This window comes from Mytilus trossulus, unplaced genomic scaffold, assembly GCF_036588685.1.
Source record: "Mytilus trossulus isolate FHL-02 unplaced genomic scaffold, PNRI_Mtr1.1.1.hap1 h1tg000128l__unscaffolded, whole genome shotgun sequence".
NCBI lineage: Eukaryota > Metazoa > Mollusca > Bivalvia > Mytilida > Mytilidae > Mytilus > Mytilus trossulus.
In genome coordinates this window covers 2,064,550-2,086,216 of record NW_026963301.1, presented here as the reverse complement: position 1 = coordinate 2,086,216, position 21,667 = coordinate 2,064,550, and the positions used below count along the sequence as shown (strand labels likewise).

The window sequence follows — 21,667 nt, the reverse complement described above, 5'->3', positions numbered from 1 at the left end:
CCACAACCCCCTGGGATTGTTTTGTGTGTGTAATTCTATTGTTTTTATGGATTATGTGGTAACTTCAAATACTTTTAGTAACTTCTGTTACATGTACAATGTATTTAATTCATGCATCAAAAACACAATTTTTTTGACTTTTCATTAAAAATTTATTTATTTTTATACTTATTTACAATAAAGTACACATATACAATAACAAGTACAAATTTATATATATGAAATAAATAAATAACTTGGAAATATCTAATTGAGACAACATTCAAATTTAACAGAACCTGAAAATATGTAAGGTCCAACTACATCAGTTTGCTAGCAGCTCATACTCATTTCTTTCTTTAAAGACAGAAAGGCAAAAAATTCCAGATGCTAAATCATGTTTTCTGCTATGTTTAGATGACTGGCAATTTATGATTAAAAACCAATCAAAATTTGAAGATGCTTACCCATTTATACTTTAATTTGTGCAGTTATATAATGTTTCTCATTTTTTCATTATAAAATGGCAGTATTTTAAAATCAGAATTCCAAAAATATAAAGAAGACAATATAAAACTGCAAAGTTGACTTGGAAATGATCAATTAATTTTTTTTTTTAATACAGAGAAAACACCTGTTCTAGCAAATGTAAATGATATATATAACACTAACAGTTGTGGATTTTGAACTGAATTTCACTCAGAATTGCTTCATCAGCACCTTTTACTCACTCAAACAACAACAATCATATCAGATATACTTTGGTCCCATTGAAATAGTGGTAAATGCTTCACAATATTCAAAATATGATTTGAAAGGGAGATAAATCAGATCTAACAAAATTCACTAATGTCTCTAATATAAACTTGTCTTTTTCATAATTTTGAGGAATTCTTCTTGATTGATTTCACCATCCCCATCTCTGTCGGCTTCATCTATCATCTCCTATAATAAAATACAGCAACAGTTAATATAACATGCATGTACAGTATTGTTTTAATCTCACCCCAGTGTGAAAGTTTAAATTTTATAGGTTTTAGTGACTTCAAGACCAATATAACCTGAATTATAAAAGAACAGAATTTCAATGTCCCCCCATTGCACTTTTTTTTTTTTTTTAATCCATGAGGCATAATTCTTTTAAAAAACGTTTGTTGTCCTGGCACCATCATAAAACTTGTCCAAAATATTGCTGATATTTATCTATAGTATATGTTTTGTAAAAATCTAACAAGAATTGTAAAAGTGAGAGGGCTAAGTTCTCCCGGCAAACGAGTCCATTTGAATTTGAAAAGTGATTTTTTTAGTAATACCACTGACTGGTTGTGCTTAGGAGTGCTCATGCTCACTTTCATATTTAACCATACCACATTCTTTATACACTGATCTTAAACCAGAAGCCTGTGGTTGCCATTTGTTACTTTGAACAAAAATTGTCTATTTTTTGTTAAAAGTTATAACATGTACATGATGTAGCTTAAACATGTTAAATCAAGCAGTTGTTTTCTCTTTTAAATTGCTTTGAATATCAAAAGTATAACCTCTTAAAAGAACTTTCATAGCTTACTTTATCAAATTATGCATGCATTTTGCTCATTGTTGAAGGCACTGCATGTGATAACCTCAACTTGTTAAAATCCTTGTTGTTATCTTTGTTTGATTGTTGTTTTATTGGATCCTTTGAATTCTTATTCTACGATATATTTGCGACTGGAAAGGGATGACATAAATCATCACAAAGCTAATTACCTGTAATTCTTCATCTGTGAGATTTTCCCCTAATTCTTTTGCAACTCTTTTTAAGTTTCTGAATGAGATTTTTCCTGTCTCATCATCATCAAATAACCTGAAAGCTTTCAGAATTTCTTCTTTCACATCTTTTTCACTCATTTTCTGTGTCATGATGGTGAGGAAATCATTGAAATCAATTGTACCTATAAAAAAAAAGAAAAAGAACGTCAGATGATACATGTATGCTGTGTGCATGTTGCCATAGAAGTTAGGTAAGATCAGTGATTCTCTATTTACAGTAAAGCAAACTATAGGATTAACAAAATATAAACAAGAATGTGTTCATATCATAGGGAACAAGTTTCAAGTTGATTGGACTTCAACTTCACCAAAAACTACCATGACCAAAATCTTCAACCTGAAGCGGAACCTATAAATGAACAAACGGACAGACGCACAAACGGATGCACAGACCAGAAAACATAATGCCCCTCTACTATTGTAGGTGGGGCATAAAAAAGATGTGGTTTGTTTGCCAAAAAGACAACTCCCCCACAAGAGACAAAATGACACAGAAAAAGCTATAGATCACTGTAAGGCCTTCGACAGAGAAAATATTTTCTTCTGTTACAGTACCTCAGCTTTAAAGAGATTTAATTCTTGTACTGTATGTTCTTGAAATTTCCTGTCAGAATAACTTATCTCTAAATGTGTCAATCTGATTGAAACAGATTTTGTGCCTCTACTTTTCGGTATTCGAAAACACACTGTTCTAATTTTCAGCCAATGATATTTCAGTCTACAAATTTTTGAAGGTGTGTATGAATTGCAGCCAACAAAATTTCAGTTTCAATTTTTTTTTGGGGGGTACACATCCACAAAACAAAAGAATCCAGAAACTTCTTTAAAACAGAAAGTAGAATGGATTGTTTTCAAATCCATGTGAGAAAATTAGGGAGCATTATTATCAGAACTGCAACAACTAAGATGACATTATGTGCTGATCCGTATACCACTTTTCATTATTAGGTGTTACAAACAGCTCATTATTAAATACAAATGGAAGGAGAGATTCATAGAATAACAACAGTAATGGAGTGATCTCCTCTTTCTAATCTTTTAAATAAGAACCACATTTTTAGTTGAGTGTACATACCGATAAAAAGTACTTAGTAATGAACTTTTCAAAATAGCATGTTTAATGATCAAAATATGTTCTGAATTAGAATAGTTATATATATATATACAAGGTTTCCGCTGGCGGTCGCCATTTTCGCAATTTGCGAAAAAATAATAATTGTGGCAATTAAAATTCGACTGGAAAAAAAGGAAAGTTTTAAAAGAATAATATATGTGTGTTACACATGTACTTGGCGAAAAAAATAATAAAGTGGCGAAAAATATATTGTTTTGGCGAAAGAGGTGGCGAAAAAAAATAATTGCCCCAGGGGAAACCCTGTATAATATATCATTGTACAAGGTTACATAGCTCTTGATGATTTTATCAATTTTCATGTTCATGCACACTTTTTTTGCTTCCTTAGTCAATGATGATAATCATGTTAATACATTTCAAATACTTAACCAGGAGCTCAGCAGGGCGCAGCTTTATACCACCCCAGTGGTTGAACCCTGAACAGTTTGGGCAAATTTGGTCACAATATTCAAGCTTGATTCTGTCTGAATTTAGATTTTGCGAAAATCAAGTTTTTGACATAATATAGGTTTTTGTCACAAAAATAAATATGGTCAAAAATCTCACAAATCTATTGCACAATTCTGTGCAATTTAAGATTTCTTGAAACTTTTCAAAATTTGAAATTTGAAAAATTTTGAAAAACTAGAGGCTCTAAAGAGCCTGTGTCGCTCACCTTGGTCTATGTGCATATTAAACAAAGGACACAAATGGATTCATGACAAAATTGTATTTTGGTGATGGTGATGTGTTTGAAGTTCTTACTTTACTGAACGATTTTGCTTCTTACAATTATATCTATCATGAACTTTGCCCATTAGTAACAGAGAACTATATTTGGTAAAAATTTACATAAATTTACCAAATTAATGAAAATTGTAAAAAATTGACTATAAAGGGCAATAACTCCTTAAGGGGTCAATTGACCATTTAGGTCATGTTGACTTATTTGAAGATCTTACTTTGCTGAACATTATTGCTGTTTACAGTTTATCTCTATCTATAATGGTATTCAAGATAACCAAAAACGGCAAAATTTCTTTAAAAATTACCAATTGGAGGGCAGCAACCCAACAACCAGTTGTCCAATTCATCTGAAAAATTCAGGGCAGATAGATATTGACTTGATTAACAATTTAACTTCTTGTCAGATTTGCTCTAGATGCTTTGGTTTCATAGTTATAAGCAAAAAACTGCATTTTACCCCTATGTTATATTTTTAGCCGTGGCGGCCATCTTGGTTGAATGGCCAGGTCATCGGACACATTTTTCAAACTAGATACCCCAAAGATGATTGTGGCCTAGTAGTTTCAGTGGAGATTTTGTAAAAGATTACTTAGATTTATGAAAAATGGTTAAAGATTGACTATAAAGGGCAATAACTCCTAAAGGGGTCAACTGACCATTTTGGTCATGTTGACTTATTTGTAGATCTTACTTTGCTGAACATTATTGCTGTTTACAATTTATCTCTATCTATAATAATATTCAAGATAATAACCAAAAACAGCAAAATTTCCTCAAAATTACCAATTCAGGGGCAGCAACCCAACAACCGATTGACCAATTCATCTGAAAATTTCAGGGCAGATAGTTCTTGACCTGATAAACATTTTTATCCCATGTCAGATTTCCTCAAAATGCTTTTGTTTTTGAGTTATAAGCCAAAAACTGCATTTTACCCTTTTGTTCTATTTTTAGCCGTGGCGGCCATCTTGGTTGGTTGACCAGGTCACGCCACACATTTTTTAAACTAGATACCCCAAAGAGGATTGTGGCCAAGTTTGGATTAATTTGGCCAAGTAGTTTCAGAGGAGAAGATTTTTGTAAAAGATTACTTTAATTAACGAAAAATGGTTAAAAATTGACTATAAAGGGCAATAACTCCTAAACGGGTCAACTGACCATTTTGGTCATGTTGACTTATTTGTAGATCTTACTTTGCTGAACATTATTGCTGTTTACAGTTTATCTTTAACTATAATAATATTCAAGATAATAACCAAAAATAGCAAAATTTCTTCAAAATTACCAATTCAGGGGCAGCAACCCAACAACCGATTGACCGATTCATCTGAAAATTTCAGGGCAGATAGATCTTGACCTGATAAACATTTTTACCCCATGTCAGATTTGCTCTAAATGCTTTGGTTTTTGAGTTATAAGCCAAAAACTGCATTTTACCCCTATGTTCTATTTTTAGCTGTGGCGGCCATCTTTGTTGGTTGACCGGGTCACGCCACACATTTTTAAACTAGATACCCCAATGATGATTGTGGCCAAGTTTGGTTTGATTTGGCCCAGTAGTTTCAGAGGAGAAGATTTTTGTAAAAGTTAACGACGACGGACGACGACCGACGCCGGACGCCGCCGGACGCCAAGTGATGAGAAAAGCTCACTTGGCCCTTCGGGCCAGGTGAGCTAAAAAGGAAGCCCTTCAAACCTAATTCCTACATATTTTGTGCAATTAATCCAAAACTTAATCCCAGCCTCCCCTTTGTTATATGGTACATTTTGGTACAATTTCAGAGAGATCCATACAATTACACATAAGTTATTGTCTTGAAACTATAAATGCTTGTTTTGACCCCCTTTTTGGACCTTTAAAATTCCTAAACTGGCCCCATAACCCCTAAAATGAATCCAAACCTTCTACCTGTGGTTTTAAACATTGCTGTATGTTTTCAGAGCAATTGAAATACTTCTACACAAGTTATTATCCTGAAACTAGAAAAATGCTTGTTTTGGGCCCCTTATTCCTAATCGGTTGGGACCATCATCCCCATAATCAATCCCAACCTTCGTTTTGTAGTATTGAACCTTCTGAAAAAAATACATGAAGATCTATTCACTTAAACTCAAGTTATTATCCGGAAACCAATGTGTCTTCGGACGACGAAGCAGAAGACGACATCATACCATCAAAAAAAAATTTTTGGGGTCGTATAAAAAATCAGATTAGGGGAAAAAAATGTCTGTTTTTAGGGTCACATCATCCAAAAAAAAGGTAAGTATGTTGGTATATTTTTTTCATTTTATTTTTTGCAACATGATTTTAAATCATGCAGTTTGTTTTTCCAGGGTCGTAATTAAGTTGTACATGGGCCAAAGTAACCTGCATTTTTCATGTTTTTAATAATTGGATTATTTCCCTTCACCATAGTCATAGAGAGCATTTGTTCCATTAATCTTTCCCTTTACCATGTTTACAATGGAAATAAAATGGCTCTGCTCAGGGTCAGTAATTTACAGATTTCAAATAAGGGACAGCCAGGTTACTCTAAACATGCAGTCTTCACGCTCAGTGGCAGCCCAGGCTAGTGAAATTGCTCTCGGGCCTGTAAAAATCATATCTACAGGCCAACAGAATCTAACTAAAAATTTTCAAAAATTGAGCTCTGGGCCTGTAGCTTTAATAGTTCATCGTGAAGACTGAGTTTCATGATAAACAGACATATGTACTTTTGTTGTGAAATGACATGGTTACAAACCTGATCCATCTTTATCTATCTCTTGAATCATTTTCTTTATTTCTTCTTTCTTAGGCTCAAATCCCAATGCTCTCATAGCTACCTATAACATAAAATAAATGTCATGCATGTGATTAGTAATATGAATTTACGGTTTACTTCATTGAACATGCTCCTGAAGCTACTTTAAATTTGGATTCATTTCATACCATGTTTTCTATTATTTACATCTATATTTGATTTTTGTGGTTTTGCTGAGTCTAAACCTTTAGTATGAGTACTTTGTTGATCATTAAATTGGAAGATTAGTGTCTTTTGTAATTTGATTAATACATGTAATAATATAAAACCCAAGGACAGGATGATTCCATGTACAGTTACAGGAACATGTATATTTAACTAAGGAAGAGGTCTCACTTCAAATAATTGATTCCCTAAATTTATATCATATAGTACTCCTAAGACTAAGTTTACAGACCTACAACTGACAACACAAATATAGATATATGCACATGTACAAATGTACGATTCTTTATATGTTTATTTATAATTAGTTACAAAATAAACTTACATGTACAGTGTAGATTTAGTAGGTGGGATCTGACCAGCAAACCTTACTTATTTTGTAAATTCCTTACCAGCTCAAGATATATTTTGAAATAATTGAACACATTTTCAGTAACAAGACAGTCAAGGGTCTTACTTAAATAAGTTATCAGGGAAAAATAACATGCATGTTGTTATTACAGACACTTTCATGAGTTGTCTTCTCTTTTTTCCTGAATCTGTAATAACATATGTTGGTTATGAGTGAAATATACCAAAAATGTTTATCTTTAATGGGCACTTGGGAATTCTTAGAAACTTTTGCGCAGTAGCTTAATAAATTACCTTGATAACTAATTTTCTAATTCCATTAATACAATTATGATTAACCATGGTATATCAATGAGACAAGGCTTTTAAGGGAAATTAAGCTGTAATAACAAGGCTTATGTTATTACAAGCATGTAATTTACTATATCAGAGTAAATGAGACACTTGGAATCTTGCACAGTGCCTCATTACAAGCTCTGATCATCATTTCTTACAATGAATTGAAATACATTCTTATGCAAGTCAGAGCAAAGCCTTTAAAGAGATATAGAGAAGCTGCAATAACACCCATTGGTTATTGCAGGAATGTATTTTTTGTAATAACATAGGTTTACTATGCATGATTGGTAAGCTATGAGCTGTTATATATTTGCAAAGATTAGTATACATAAAGAAAATTAGAATATCGATAGAACTTGAGAAAAATTTAACAAAATAAAGGTTTTATATTTTCCCTTTGAAACATGTAACATACATATGTTATTACAGTTTTTTGATATTTCAGCTCACAATAACAACATGTATGTTATTTTTCACTAATAACTTATTTAAGTTAGACCCTTGACTGCAAGAGGGAACATCTACAAAATGTATTTACCTTTAATTCTTTGGCATCTATCGTTCCTGAGCCATCTGTGTCAAAAAGATCAAAAGCTTCTCGTATTTCCTGTTTCTGTTCTTCTGTCAAATCTGGTTTGGCACCTCCCTTTTTTCTACCTCCTCCTGCTAGAGCTGTCTTTTTTCCGTAGCTAGACTACAAAAGACATCAATGTTTTCTAAGTTATCTTATTGACTTATTCAATTGAAAATACACTCATCATGCTCATGTTGCTATTGAAATATGAAATGTGTAACCAACATGTGGTTAGCTTGCATTTTGACATATACATATGTATACAAATATTATATTTAAATAAAATAGAGAAAGGACATGAAGGATACATGTACATGTATATAATCATTGTTATGATAAAATTTACAAGAAAAAAGAATGTATCCATAAAACACTGATGGCCCACACGCACGAACATTTTCCATGTTCAATGGACTGTGAAATTTGGCATTAAAATTAGAAAGATCATGATCATCACATGATCATAGGAACATGAATATTTAAGTTGATTGTACTTACTTCATCAAAAACTCCTTTGATCTAAAACTTTTACCTGAACATGATTACATGAAGCAAGTGGATAACAAGACACAGACCCAAAACATAATGGGCATGAATTAATGGAGAATCAGTAGGCCAGTTCCTGTATACAGTTTTAAATCAAATATTTCATGTGTTCCATCACCAAGTGACTAAAATGTATGCATCAAAATTTCCAACACGTGATGAGCAAATGGGTGAAATGTTTGATTTCATACTGCACATAATATATTGGAAATTAAAATCTAATAAGATGGTCACCCTCCCTCAGTCGTACAGTAATCAAGATTATGTACTTATGGACATAAAAATATTTCAACACTACCCTACAGATTAAGTATTTTGGAAACATTTAATAGAGCAGTTGATACAAACAAGCATACAAGCCTTCTTTCAGTAAATGACCTCATTAAAGGGGTGCAAAATTGACGATCTTTTCTGGTGAAAGTAGATATAGGAAGATGTGGTATGAGTGCCAATGAGACAAATCTCCATCCAAGTAACAATTTATAAAAGTAAACCACTATCATGTGATTAAAGGTCTAGGTACGGCCTTCAACACTGAGACTTGGCTCACACCAAACAGCAAGCTACAAAGGGCATAGGAAGATGTAGTATGAGTGCCAATGAGACAACTCTCCATCCAAGTTTATAAACAATTTATAAAAGTAAACCTTTATACATTGTAGGTCTGAACATGCTTCAACAAGACATGATTCCAGAAATGAAATGTTGGGTCAGTTAAGAAAAAATAAATATACCAGTTGTAATGCCCTATATCATACAAAATGTATAATTTGAAACTTTTTTTTCTCTAAATGTTGGTTTAATAATAAATTTTGTGTAAAAAATGCAATAATTAATTTTTATTTCAATGTTGTTAAAAATGTAAACCTGTTGCATATAGCCTTCGTTCCCTTTTACGGACAACACTGGCACCATATTAGGATCCCCATATTACATTTTACAGAAAGAAAGTGAAAAGAGGTTAATTGAGCCTGTGCCGCTCAGATATACAAGCTCAGTCTTGCTCAAAATTAAGTTCGTATCTTGTTCATGTTGTTAGTCATTATTTAATTTATCTCTCATATATTTATTATCATCTGCTCTTCTTTTACATGCTTGAAGATGAATTTCGTGAAATGAAAACGGCATTATTGTTCATACTAATGACCGTTTTAAATATAAATAACATACCATAATCTGTTTTGTTGATCTTCGAAACGGACAGGCGCTTATTTCCCGGATGTCACAACGCACTGAATTATTTCGATAAATCTGATTGGTTTAAAATTCAATCAATTTAAGTTACAGGCGCGGTTCATTTAAACTATCAGAGTTTAAATAAAAATAAATAGGTGCAATTTGGGTACTCGGTGCAATTTGGGTACCCTTACGTTATATAACGGGACAATATATAAATAAAAATTTTGTGGGCTAATTTTATCTCTTGTTTTGATGTTTAGCCCTTTATTCTTTTTTATCCATCTTTTTTTCTTATTTGTAAACTTCAACCAGAACCTCATATATCAACGCACCAAGTGGTTCGGAAGGTTTTATTAAGGATTTGAAAATGTCGTTTTGTCAATTCACTACAAGATAAATGTATTTAGAATAAAGACTCGCCAGCAAGGAGACTGAAAACAAAAATATGTGTCCGGTAAGCAAGGTCAGATTGTCATGACTTTTATCCTAATTATAGTACCATCAATATGTATTATATGTATTGACAGGTCGCAGACTTGATTATGTAAGTAATGTTTGTCACTGGACGTTAAGCAGAAATGAAATTCATTTTATCACTGTTTTTTTTTAAACACTCACGATATTGAATGGCGAAAACAAAACACCTACATGCACATTTATCATGACTTTATAATAGTGTCTGCTTTGCCCACTTTCATTATTTAGAAACAAAGCGTGGTAATTGTTATTGAAAGTTCTATCGAATTTTAAGAGATTTGATACAGAAAAATGTATCAAAATAACGCATTTTGTTTATGAATTTGATATACCGTGGCCATGATTTATTTCGATAAAAAAAAAAGAAAAATAGAATAACACAGATACATTCAAAACCGAGGTTATGTCAATTTACCAAAATTACGAAGACTTAAATTAAGAAACACATACCAGATATCATGTGTCAGAATAAAATTATATCTCGGTGAGCAATTTAAAACTATCAGATTTTATATAAAAATTTCTTTAACAACTTGGATTATCTCGCTTGGAAATGTCCAATATTCTTGAACATGTTATTTTTGACTAGCTGTGTCCGGTGCACGTGCTATTTGAACGTAAGCGGTTTTATCTATGTTTTACTGAATTTGCACTTCAATTACTTTTTCGATGGCGTCTTTGTTATATAGAATGTAATATTACTTTGAATGTTTGTTTGAATTTTTAGTCAGTTTTGTTTTATGTCTGTTGTGTATGGTACGTGTACACAGTTTTGGCTGATTGGTCCCAATTATTGTTCCATTATCATAGTAAATATCTGCTCTCCCAATTTTGTCTAACGTGACGGTACCCAAATTGCACCTATTTTGACAGTCTTTTCACCTACGTTTTTTTATGATCAGGAAAAAAATGTCCATACTGTGTTTGTTTTGTAGCCCTATCCTTCTTTATCATATAGGTACACCAATTTAATTTTTAGTCCATATTGAGTCATAAAAAAATGGGTTTGAATCAACCTCCAAACTATCCATGATTCTGTAATGAGGAGTACCCAAATTGCATCCATGCAAAAGTCTAATAACCGAGTTTTTGTTTAATTTCTTCAAATATTTTAAACAATTGGATATTTGTCCATGCTTACTATTCATATTTTACGAAATGGATACTTATAATATATTGTATTTGCCAATTTTAAAATGATGACGTTTTGATGACGTCGCATGGTGACGTTTTCGTACATTTTGTTTTTTTCAGTAAACAGTCCATCTGTTGATAAATACTGTGAACGTTTTGTGTATAACTAAATATGTTTACCTATGTTGAAAGACGGGCATAGTATCAAATCATAAAAATACAACTTGTTTAGTCTCTAGGAAATCTTGTAAGATTTTTATTGCTATTTTTTCTAAATAGGTGCAATTTGGGTACTCGGTGCAATTTGGGTACCCTTACGTTATATAACGGGACAATATATAAATAAAAATTTTGTGGGCTAATTTTATCTCTTGTTTTGATGTTTAGCCCTTTATTATTTTTATCCATCTTTTTTTCTTATTTGTAAACTTCAACCAGAACCTCATATATCAACGCACCAAGTGGTTCGGAAGGTTTTATTAAGGATTTGAAAATGTCGTTTTGTCAATTCACTACAAGATAAATGTATTTAGAATAAAGACTCGCCAGCAAGGAGACTGAAAACAAAAATATGTGTCCGGTAAGCAAGGTCAGATTGTCATGACTTTTATCCTAATTATAGTACCATCAATATGTATTATATGTATTGACAGGTCGCAGACTTGATTATGTAAGTAATGTTTGTCACTGGACGTTAAGCAGAAATGAAATTCATTTTATCACTGTTTTTTTTTAAACACTCACGATATTGAATGGCGAAAACAAAACACCTACATGCACATTTATCATGACTTTATAATAGTGTCTGCTTTGCCCACTTTCATTATTTAGAAACAAAGCGTGGTAATTGTTATTGAAAGTTCTATCGAATTTTAAGAGATTTGATACAGAAAAATGTATCAAAATAACGCATTTTGTTTATGAATTTGATATACCGTGGCCATGATTTATTTCGATAAAAAAAAAAGAAAAATAGAATAACACAGATACATTCAAAACCGAGGTTATGTCAATTTACCAAAATTACGAAGACTTAAATTAAGAAACACATACCAGATATCATGTGTCAGAATAAAATTATATCTCGGTGAGCAATTTAAAACTATCAGATTTTATATAAAAATTTCTTTAACAACTTGGATTATCTCGCTTGGAAATGTCCAATATTCTTGAACATGTTATTTTTGACTAGACGTGTCCGGTGCACGTGCTATTTGAACGTCAGCGGTTTTATCTATGTTTTACTGAATTTGCACTTCAATTACTTTTTCGATGGCGTCTTTGTTGTATACAATGTAAAATTAATTTGAATGTTTGTTTGAATTTTTAGTCAGTTTTGTTTTATGTCTGTTGTGTATGGTACGTGTACACAGTTTTGGCTGATTTGTCCCAATTATTGTTCCATTATCAAAGTAAATATCTGCTCTCCCAATTTTGTCTATATAGCGGGACAATATATAAATAAAAATTTTGTGGGCTAATTTTATCTCTTGTTTTGATGTTTAGCCCTTTATTATTTTTATCCATCTTTTTTTCTTATTTGTAAACTTCAACCAGAACCTCATATATCAACGCACCAAGTGGTTCGGAAGGTTTTATTAAGGATTTGAAAATGTCGTTTTGTCAATTCACTACAAGATAAATGTATTTAGAATAAAGACTCGCCAGCAAGGAGACTGAAAACAAAAATATGTGTCCGGTAAGCAAGGTCAGATTGTCATGACTTTTATCCTAATTATAGTACCATCAATATGTATTATATGTATTGACAGGTCGCAGACTTGATTATGTAAGTAATGTTTGTCACTGGACGTTAAGCAGAAATGAAATTCATTTTATCACTGTTTTTTTTTAAACACTCACGATATTGAATGGCGAAAACAAAACACCTACATGCACATTTATCATGACTTTATAATAGTGTCTGCTTTGCCCACTTTCATTATTTAGAAACAAAGCGTGGTAATTGTTATTGAAAGTTCTATCGAATTTTAAGAGATTTGATACAGAAAAATGTATCAAAATAACGCATTTTGTTTATGAATTTGATATACCGTGGCCATGATTTATTTCGATAAAAAAAAAAGAAAAATAGAATAACACAGATACATTCAAAACCGAGGTTATGTCAATTTACCAAAATTACGAAGACTTAAATTAAGAAACACATACCAGATATCATGTGTCAGAATAAAATTATATCTCGGTGAGCAATTTAAAACTATCAGATTTTATATAAAAATTTCTTTAACAACTTGGATTATCTCGCTTGGAAATGTCCAATATTCTTGAACATGTTATTTTTGACTAGACGTGTCCGGTGCACGTGCTATTTGAACGTCAGCGGTTTTATCTATGTTTTACTGAATTTGCACTTCAATTACTTTTTCGATGGCGTCTTTGTTGTATACAATGTAAAATTAATTTGAATGTTTGTTTGAATTTTTAGTCAGTTTTGTTTTATGTCTGTTGTGTATGGTACGTGTACACAGTTTTGGCTGATTTGTCCCAATTATTGTTCCATTATCAAAGTAAATATCTGCTCTCCCAATTTTGTCTATATAGCGGGACAATATATAAATAAAAATTTTGTGGGCTAATTTTATCTCTTGTTTTGATGTTTAGCCCTTTATTATTTTTATCCATCTTTTTTTTCTTATTTGTAAACTTCAACCAGAACCTCATATATCAACGCACCAAGTGGTTCGGAAGGTTTTATTAAGGATTTGAAAATGTCGTTTTGTCAATTCACTACAAGATAAATGTATTTAGAATAAAGACTCGCCAGCAAGGAGACTGAAAACAAAAATATGTGTCCGGTAAGCAAGGTCAGATTGTCATGACTTTTATCCTAATTATAGTACCATCAATATGTATTATATGTATTGACAGGTCGCAGACTTGATTATGTAAGTAATGTTTGTCACTGGACGTTAAGCAGAAATGAAATTCATTTTATCACTGTTTTTTTTTAAACACTCACGATATTGAATGGCGAAAACAAAACACCTACATGCACATTTATCATGACTTTATTATAGTGTCTGCTTTGCCCACTTTCATTATTTAGAAACAAAGCGTGGTAATTGTTATTGAAAGTTCTATCGAATTTTAAGAGATTTGATACAGAAAAATGTATCAAAATAACGCATTTTGTTTATGAATTTGATATACCGTGGCCATGATTTATTTCGATAAAAAAAAAAGAAAAATAGAATAACACAGATACATTCAAAACCGAGGTTATGTCAATTTACCAAAATTACGAAGACTTAAATTAAGAAACACATACCAGATATCATGTGTCAGAATAAAATTATATCTCGGTGAGCAATTTAAAACTATCAGATTTTATATAAAAATTTCTTTAACAACTTGGATTATCTCGCTTGGAAATGTCCAATATTCTTGAACATGTTATTTTTGACTAGACGTGTCCGGTGCACGTGCTATTTGAACGTCAGCGGTTTTATCTATGTTTTACTGAATTTGCACTTCAATTACTTTTTCGATGGCGTCTTTGTTGTATACAATGTAAAATTAATTTGAATGTTTGTTTGAATTTTTAGTCAGTTTTGTTTTATGTCTGTTGTGTATGGTACGTGTACACAGTTTTGGCTGATTTGTCCCAATTATTGTTCCATTATCAAAGTAAATATCTGCTCTCCCAATTTTGTCTATATAGCGGGACAATATATAAATAAAAATTTTGTGGGCTAATTTTATCTCTTGTTTTGATTTTTAGCCCTTTATTCTTTTTATCCATCTTTTTTTTCTTATTTGTAAACTTCAACCAGAACCTCATATATCAACGCACCAAGTGGTTCGGAAGGTTTATTAAGGATTTGAAAATGTCGTTTTGTCAATTCACTACAAGATAAATGTATTTAGAATAAAGACTCGCCAGCAAGGAGACTGAAAACAAAAATATGTGTCCGGTAAGCAAGGTCAGATTGTCATGACTTTTATCCTAATTATAGTACCATCAATATGTATTATATGTATTGACAGGTCGCAGACTTGATTATGTAAGTAATGTTTGTCACTGGACGTTAAGCAGAAATGAAATTCATTTTATCACTGGTTTTTTTTTTAAACACTCACGATATTGAATGGCGAAAACAAAACACCTACATGCACATTTATCTTAAGAAAAAGTACATTTTTTTGTTTAAATATAATAATCACATTAGTTTTGAATATATTTCAATTTTGAGATAAATCGTTATAAAACATACTTTATGTTATATCTTAGCATGTTTAAAAAATCAAGAAATTAATAGTATTTTTCTAATACAAATCGTTCAAGTAATTACATATCACGTTATAAACAAAAACTGAGGTAATTGCATGTGCATGCGTCGACAGGGCCAGTGTCTCATGTTATGCATACATCACAGAGAAGATGTAATTAAAAATAATGATAATTTTCATATAGCAGATGTAAAGTTTTTTAGGATTCGGCCAACCGTTTAACACGTTCAGTGTCGCCCAATATCATGCGGAAGCTCTGTTCCATCCGAAGTATTTACAGAAAAGTATAATGGAAAAGACGTGAAATGATTTCCGACTTCTTCCTTTAAATAAAAAGGATTTAGCTAACATACAAATTGTTAATCTTTATATATTTCATTTCAAATAAAAAGACCTATCAATGTAACAACGGTGTGGTAAATACCAAGACCAACACTTCTTGATAATCCCAGCTGAACAGCAGCATCGACAAAGTAACTACTAGCAAGTTTGTCTAAAGCGTCCATTCGGCCAACAACGTTATCAATAACATCTATGAACTCATCGAGGTGAAATGTATGACCAGAGTAGTCCTTCAGTAACTGTTCTGCCTTGCGTATGACTTGTCTGTTTGATGTTAGTTTCCTTGCCAGCAGTTCTAATCCTTCCTTTGTTAATTTGCTCACCAGAAATCTAAAATTGAAAAGTTTTTTACCATGCAGCTATTCTACTTTTAACAACAAATTACTAATACTTAGGCATGCATTATTTGGGAGATATAATATATTCGATGTGCAACTCTCAGATATACTGTATAGTCAATTGCGTTTTGTTAAGATTTACTTTTTCACTTTTTTAGTCTTATGGAAAATGTTGTTTGTGTCGTATTTAGACCCCTCTACCACGAATATTGTTTTACATGCACACGTATAAAAATTGCGGTTTTATCCAACGCAATCATATATTTGAATGTTGTTTTCAATTTAGACTTGTTTATTTCTTTTCGTTTGGGCTTTTATTATATTTTCCCTCCGGTTTATATAATCCGTTCATCCTATTTCGACTATTTAAAACTCACGAGTCTATCCTAAATTTAGGTAAATAGTTATCATAGGTACCAGGATTATTATTTAGTACGCTAGACGCGCGTTTCGTCTACATAAGACTCATCAGCGACGCTCATATCAAAATATTTATAAAGCCAGTACAAAGTTGAGGTAAACTATATGATCTTCCAAATACTGTTTCGATCCATAACATCACTCAAGAGCCATTAATTGTCAAAATCCGGATATGGTGTACTAATTTTTGCAGCTCATGTTCGTGGTAAACTATCTTTGCCGCAAGTTTATTGTTTTCTGTTTGGTATTAAAATTATATCAATAAAGATCTATTTTTTTTAACATCTTATGATCAATTCATTTGGCAGTCGTCAATGGCAGTCAGCAGGGTATAAGAACATCAGTTGTTCGACCTTTTAGTCAAATGCGTTTTATTAAAATATACTTTTTCACTTTTTCGGTCTTTTGGAACATGTTGCTTGTGCTGTATTTAGACCCCTCTACCACGAAATATGTTTTGCATGCAAACTTATAAAAATTGCGGTTTTTATCCAACGCAATCGTAGGTTTGAATGTTGTTTTCTATTTATACTTGTAAATATGTATGTCTATAAAATTGAGAATGGAAATGGGGAATGTGTCAAAGAGGCAACAACCCGACCAAATAAAAAACAACAGCAGAAGGTCACCAACAGGTCTTTAATGTAGCGAGAAATTCCCGCACCCGGAGGCGTCCTTCAGCTGGCCCCCAAAGAAATATATACTAGTCCAGTGATAATGAACGCCATATTTATTTCCAAATTGTACACAAGAAACTAAAATTAAGATAATACAAGACTAACAAAGGCCAGGGGCTCCTGACTTGGGACAGGCGCACAAATGCGGCGGGGTTAAACATGTTTGTGAGATCTCAACCCTCCCCCTATACCTTTAACCAATGTAGAAAAGTAAACGCATAACAATACGCACATTAAAATTCAGTTCAAGAGAAATCCGAGTCTGATGTCAGAAGATGTAACCAAAGAAAATAAACAAAATGACAATAATACATAAATAACAACAGACTACTAGCAGTTAACTGGTATGCCAGCTCCAGACTTCAATTAAACTGACTGAAAGATTATAATTTCATCATATGAACATCAGGCACAATCCTTGCTGTTAGGGGTTTAGTATCATACTATCATAACATATATGAGAAGAACATAACCCGTGTCATGCCAACAACTGTTTTTAGAATAAATGTGTTTAGTTCCGACAGAAGTTACCTATCCCTCTATATACGTCCCTGGTTCCGATGCAAAGACCTTATCAGTGACTCAATATTGACGCCAAGATATGTAATCTTTAATGACTTGACAACAGAATCGTAATTATATCCCTTCTTAATAAGTCTATTCAAAGGTTTTGTAAGTTTGTGAGGTGAATACTGACACCTTTGTGCTTTATAAAGAATATTTCCATAAAAAATTGGATGTGAAATACTTGAACGTATTAGAAATCTGCATGTTGAGCTATATTTACGAATGATGTCTTTATACCGATGATAAAATTTAGTAAATATTTTGACTAGTTTGTGATATCGAAAACCCTGGTGTAATAATTTTTCAGTAATACATAAATTTCTCTCGTTAAAATCGAACACATTGTTACATACACGAGCGAATCGTACAAGTTGAGATATATAAACACCGTAAGATGGTGACAAGGGAACGTCACCATCTAAAAACGGATAATTAACGATAGGAAATGAAAAATCATCCCTTTTATCATAAATTTTAATATTCAGCTTTCCGTTAGTGATAAGGATATCGAGACCGAGAAAAGGGCAGTGGTCATTGTTAGTATGAGCTTTATTTAAAGTAAGTTCAACAGGATAAATTTCATTAATATACATACTGAAGTCGTCATTATTGAGAGCCAAAATATCATCCAAATATCTAAAAGTATTATCAAATTTGTTTATCAGATGTTGTTTCGATGGGTCTTTGCTTATTTTTGTCATAAATTGTAACTCATAACAATACAAAAACAGGTCCGCAATAAGTGGTGCACATATAGTCTTCATTGGAATTCCGATAATCTGACGATATACGGAATCCCCAAAGCGAACAAAAATGTTATCTAGTAAAAATTCAAGGGCATATATATAGTATCAAAGCATGTCCAATTAACATAGTTTTTTTTTGTTTATTGCTACTTAAAAATGACCTAAAAGAGTTTGAACATATATAAATGTATTCACATTCTGATTTTTTGAATGCCCATTTAATTAGGTGTGTGAATTTTTTCTTAATGAGAATGTAAGGTAATGTGGTATACAGGGTCGAAAAATCAAAACTTTGAACAGATTCAAAATCACCAATATAAGCATGCAATTTATCAAGTACTTCCAACGAGTACTTGACACTCCAAAAGTAATTTATTCCACTTTTTTCGAAGGCCTTATTTGAACAATTTACTATCAGGTTTTTAATTGTACCAAGTGTGCTGGTAAGAAGAATAGACAATTTAGTAGTTGAACAATGGCTATATCTTTATCACAAGTGCGAAGTTAAACATACAAAGGAACAAAACAAAACGCCATTATTCGACCCATTTATTTACATCAAGATTATTTGACACTTATCAATGTGGTCACTTTGCCTCTATCAATTCTGCAGAAAGAAAGTAGTTGTTATTCTTTTAATCAACACGCGTTGTTTTTACCTCAGTATAACAACTATAGGGTATTTGTTTTACAATTCTACAATAAGTACAGTTACAGGACAACCGTGTGGCCATACAACTTAATGATTCTTCATTTTTTTTGTTTTGTGTGATGAATAAACTCATCATAGATATCAGGATTACATTTTGTATGTATATAATATACGCCTATGAGTTATTTTACAGAGATACAAGGATTGTAAATTCACCTTTTTGCTTCTTTTTCCTTTAGCGGATTGGCTGACACTGCTCCGGCGATTAACACTATAACAAAAAGTTTGCTGTAAAGAAAGAAAATTAAAGCGTTATTTTTTCGATTATGCAAAAATAAATAATATATTTGAGCACTTAAAACACTTACTAGTACGTACAGATTGTATTTATTATTTTCAAAGACATTTTATCGTACAAAAAAGAGCTTTGTTGCAATAAAATTATTGTTTATAGGACCTTATATAAAGATGGGAGACGTGGTATGATTGCCACTGAAAAAACAAGATTCCGGGACAGGCACAGTTTAACAATGTTTATAATTTCTATGTTTGCCGAAGAGATTTTATTTGAATAATTTACACGATAGCTAAGATTTTATAAAGATTAATTCCACTTTAAAGAAAAAGAAGAAATTTTGACTGAAAAGTAAGCATCTTTAGATATGAAATTTGATTCAGATTTCATAAGTCGAAATTATTGAATATCACAGATGCTACAGCTACATGTACTTACCCTACAACATTCATCTTCAAAATACACCTTTTATATTTGCTTCAAATTGCATACACATCGTTACAAGTTCTTAAATACTGATTTTCTTATCAACATTGTTGGGAAAGTAACATCTAGAACAATATTTACGCCGATTTTATTTGTCAACCTTCACACTTTTTGACGCATGTAGTTGTTGTTATGAAGTTGAACTCGAAAAACTACATAGTTTAATGAGTCTATTTGTACTATTCGTTTCGGTTTAGCGGTATATTGCTGTTATTACGTATCTTTTTCTTCAAACGCTATATATATTTCTTATCCTCACAAAGATGTTCTTCATGCACCTAATAAAATGTTATATTAAATTTTATGTATACTAACTTCGTCACAAATTTAGCCCTACAATGTTAAATCTGGATATTTATAGGAAATTAATGTTCTTCCCTCAGCGGGATTTAAACTGTTGCATCTGGGACATCAATACAACAGTACCTGTTCTGTAGACCATATTGTTTGTTTGTGCAATGTTTTTTTCAGTGTTCAAAGTTATCGTTTAGTTTGTAGTTGTATGATTTTTCTATAAATTGTTTTGCATTTGATTTTCAGCTCACTTGGCCCTTTGGCCAAGTGAGCTTTTCCCATCACTTTGCGACCGTCGTCCGGCGTCCGGCGTCCGGCGTCTGTCGTCGTTAACTTTTACAAAAATCTTCTCCTCTGCAACTACTGGGCCAAATTAAATTTTGATGTATCTAGTTTAAAAATTGTGTTTTTTTACCGGCCAACCAACCAAGATGGCCGCCATGGCTAAAAATAGAACATAGGGGTAAAATGCAGTTTTTGGCTTATAACTCAAAAACCAAAGCATTTAGAGCAAATCTGACATGGGGGTAAAATTGTTTATTAGGTCAAGATCTATCTGCTCTGAAATTTTCAGATGAATCAGACATTCCATTGATGGGTTGCTGCCCCTGAATTGGTAATTTTAAGGAAATTTTACTGTTTTTGGTTATTATCTTGAATATTATTATAGATGGAGGTAAACTGTTAACAGCAATAATGTTCAGCAAAGTGAGATTTACAAGTAAGTCAAATCACCAAAATGGTCAGTTGACCCCTTTAGGAGTTATTGCCCTTTATAGTCAATTTTTAACAATTTTTCGTAAATCTCCATGATCTTTTTCAAAAATCTTCTTCTCTGAAACTACCGGGCCAAATTAATCCAAACTTGGCCACAATTATCTTTGGGGTATTAAGTTTAAAAACTGTGTCCGGTTACCCAGCATCAAACCAAGATGGCCGCCAAGCCTAGAAATAAAACATGGAGGTCAAATGCAGTTTTTGGTTAATACTAAAAAACCAAAGCATTTAGAGCAAATCTGACAAAGGTAAAATGGTGTATCTGGTCTAGATCTATCTGCCCTGAAATTTTAAGATGAATGGGACAACCCGTTGTTGGGTTGCTGCCCCTGAGTTGGTAATTTTATGGAAACTTTGCTGTTTTTGGATATTATCTTGAATATTATTATGGATATGGATAAACTGTAAACAGCAAAAATGTTCAAGAAAGTAAGATTCACAAATAAGTCAAAAGGACTAAAATGGTCAGTTGATCCCTTTAGCAGTTATTGCCCTTTATAGTCAATTTTAAGCATTTTTCGTAAATCTTAGTTAACTTGTACAAAAATCTTCTCCTTTGAAACTACTGGGCCAAATTTTACCAAACATAGCCAGAATC

General features: G+C 32.1%; 2 protein-coding genes across 2 annotated transcripts; both read right to left on the bottom strand.

Moving 5' to 3' along the window:
- Positions 1 to 684: 684 nt before the first annotated feature.
- Positions 685 to 9,691, bottom strand: LOC134700314 (uncharacterized). The gene is made up of 5 exons (XM_063561663.1): positions 9,602 to 9,691; positions 7,850 to 8,005; positions 6,397 to 6,478; positions 1,729 to 1,913; positions 685 to 924 (listed from the first exon to the last, which is right to left on the bottom strand). The coding sequence occupies exons 1-5, from the start codon at positions 9,602 to 9,604 to the stop codon at positions 835 to 837; spliced, it is 516 nt and encodes a 171-aa protein (XP_063417733.1). The 5' UTR covers positions 9,605 to 9,691; the 3' UTR covers positions 685 to 834.
- Positions 9,692 to 15,596: 5,905 nt separating this feature from the next.
- Positions 15,597 to 20,073, bottom strand: LOC134700313 (uncharacterized). The gene is made up of 3 exons (XM_063561662.1): positions 19,951 to 20,073; positions 19,434 to 19,505; positions 15,597 to 16,147 (listed from the first exon to the last, which is right to left on the bottom strand). Exons 1-3 carry the CDS (start codon positions 19,962 to 19,964, stop codon positions 15,856 to 15,858), a joined length of 378 nt encoding a protein of 125 aa, XP_063417732.1. The 5' UTR covers positions 19,965 to 20,073; the 3' UTR covers positions 15,597 to 15,855.
- Between the last annotated feature and the right edge of the window lie 1,594 nt (positions 20,074 to 21,667).

What these genes read in the sequence shown, in the direction of transcription:
- LOC134700314 (XM_063561663.1), bottom strand. An exon ending in GATAGATAAAGATGGATCAG is followed by an intron (nt 1,914 to 6,396) that starts GTTTGTAACCAT and finishes TTTTTTTTATAG; the next exon opens with GTACAATTGATTTCAATGAT. An exon ending in TCACAGATGAAGAATTACAG is followed by an intron (nt 925 to 1,728) that starts GTAATTAGCTTT and finishes ATTTTATTATAG; the next exon opens with GAGATGATAGATGAAGCCGA.
- LOC134700313 (XM_063561662.1), bottom strand. An exon ending in AAGGAAAAAGAAGCAAAAAG is followed by an intron (nt 16,148 to 19,433) that starts GTGAATTTACAA and finishes TTTCAATTTTAG; the next exon opens with ATTTCTGGTGAGCAAATTAA.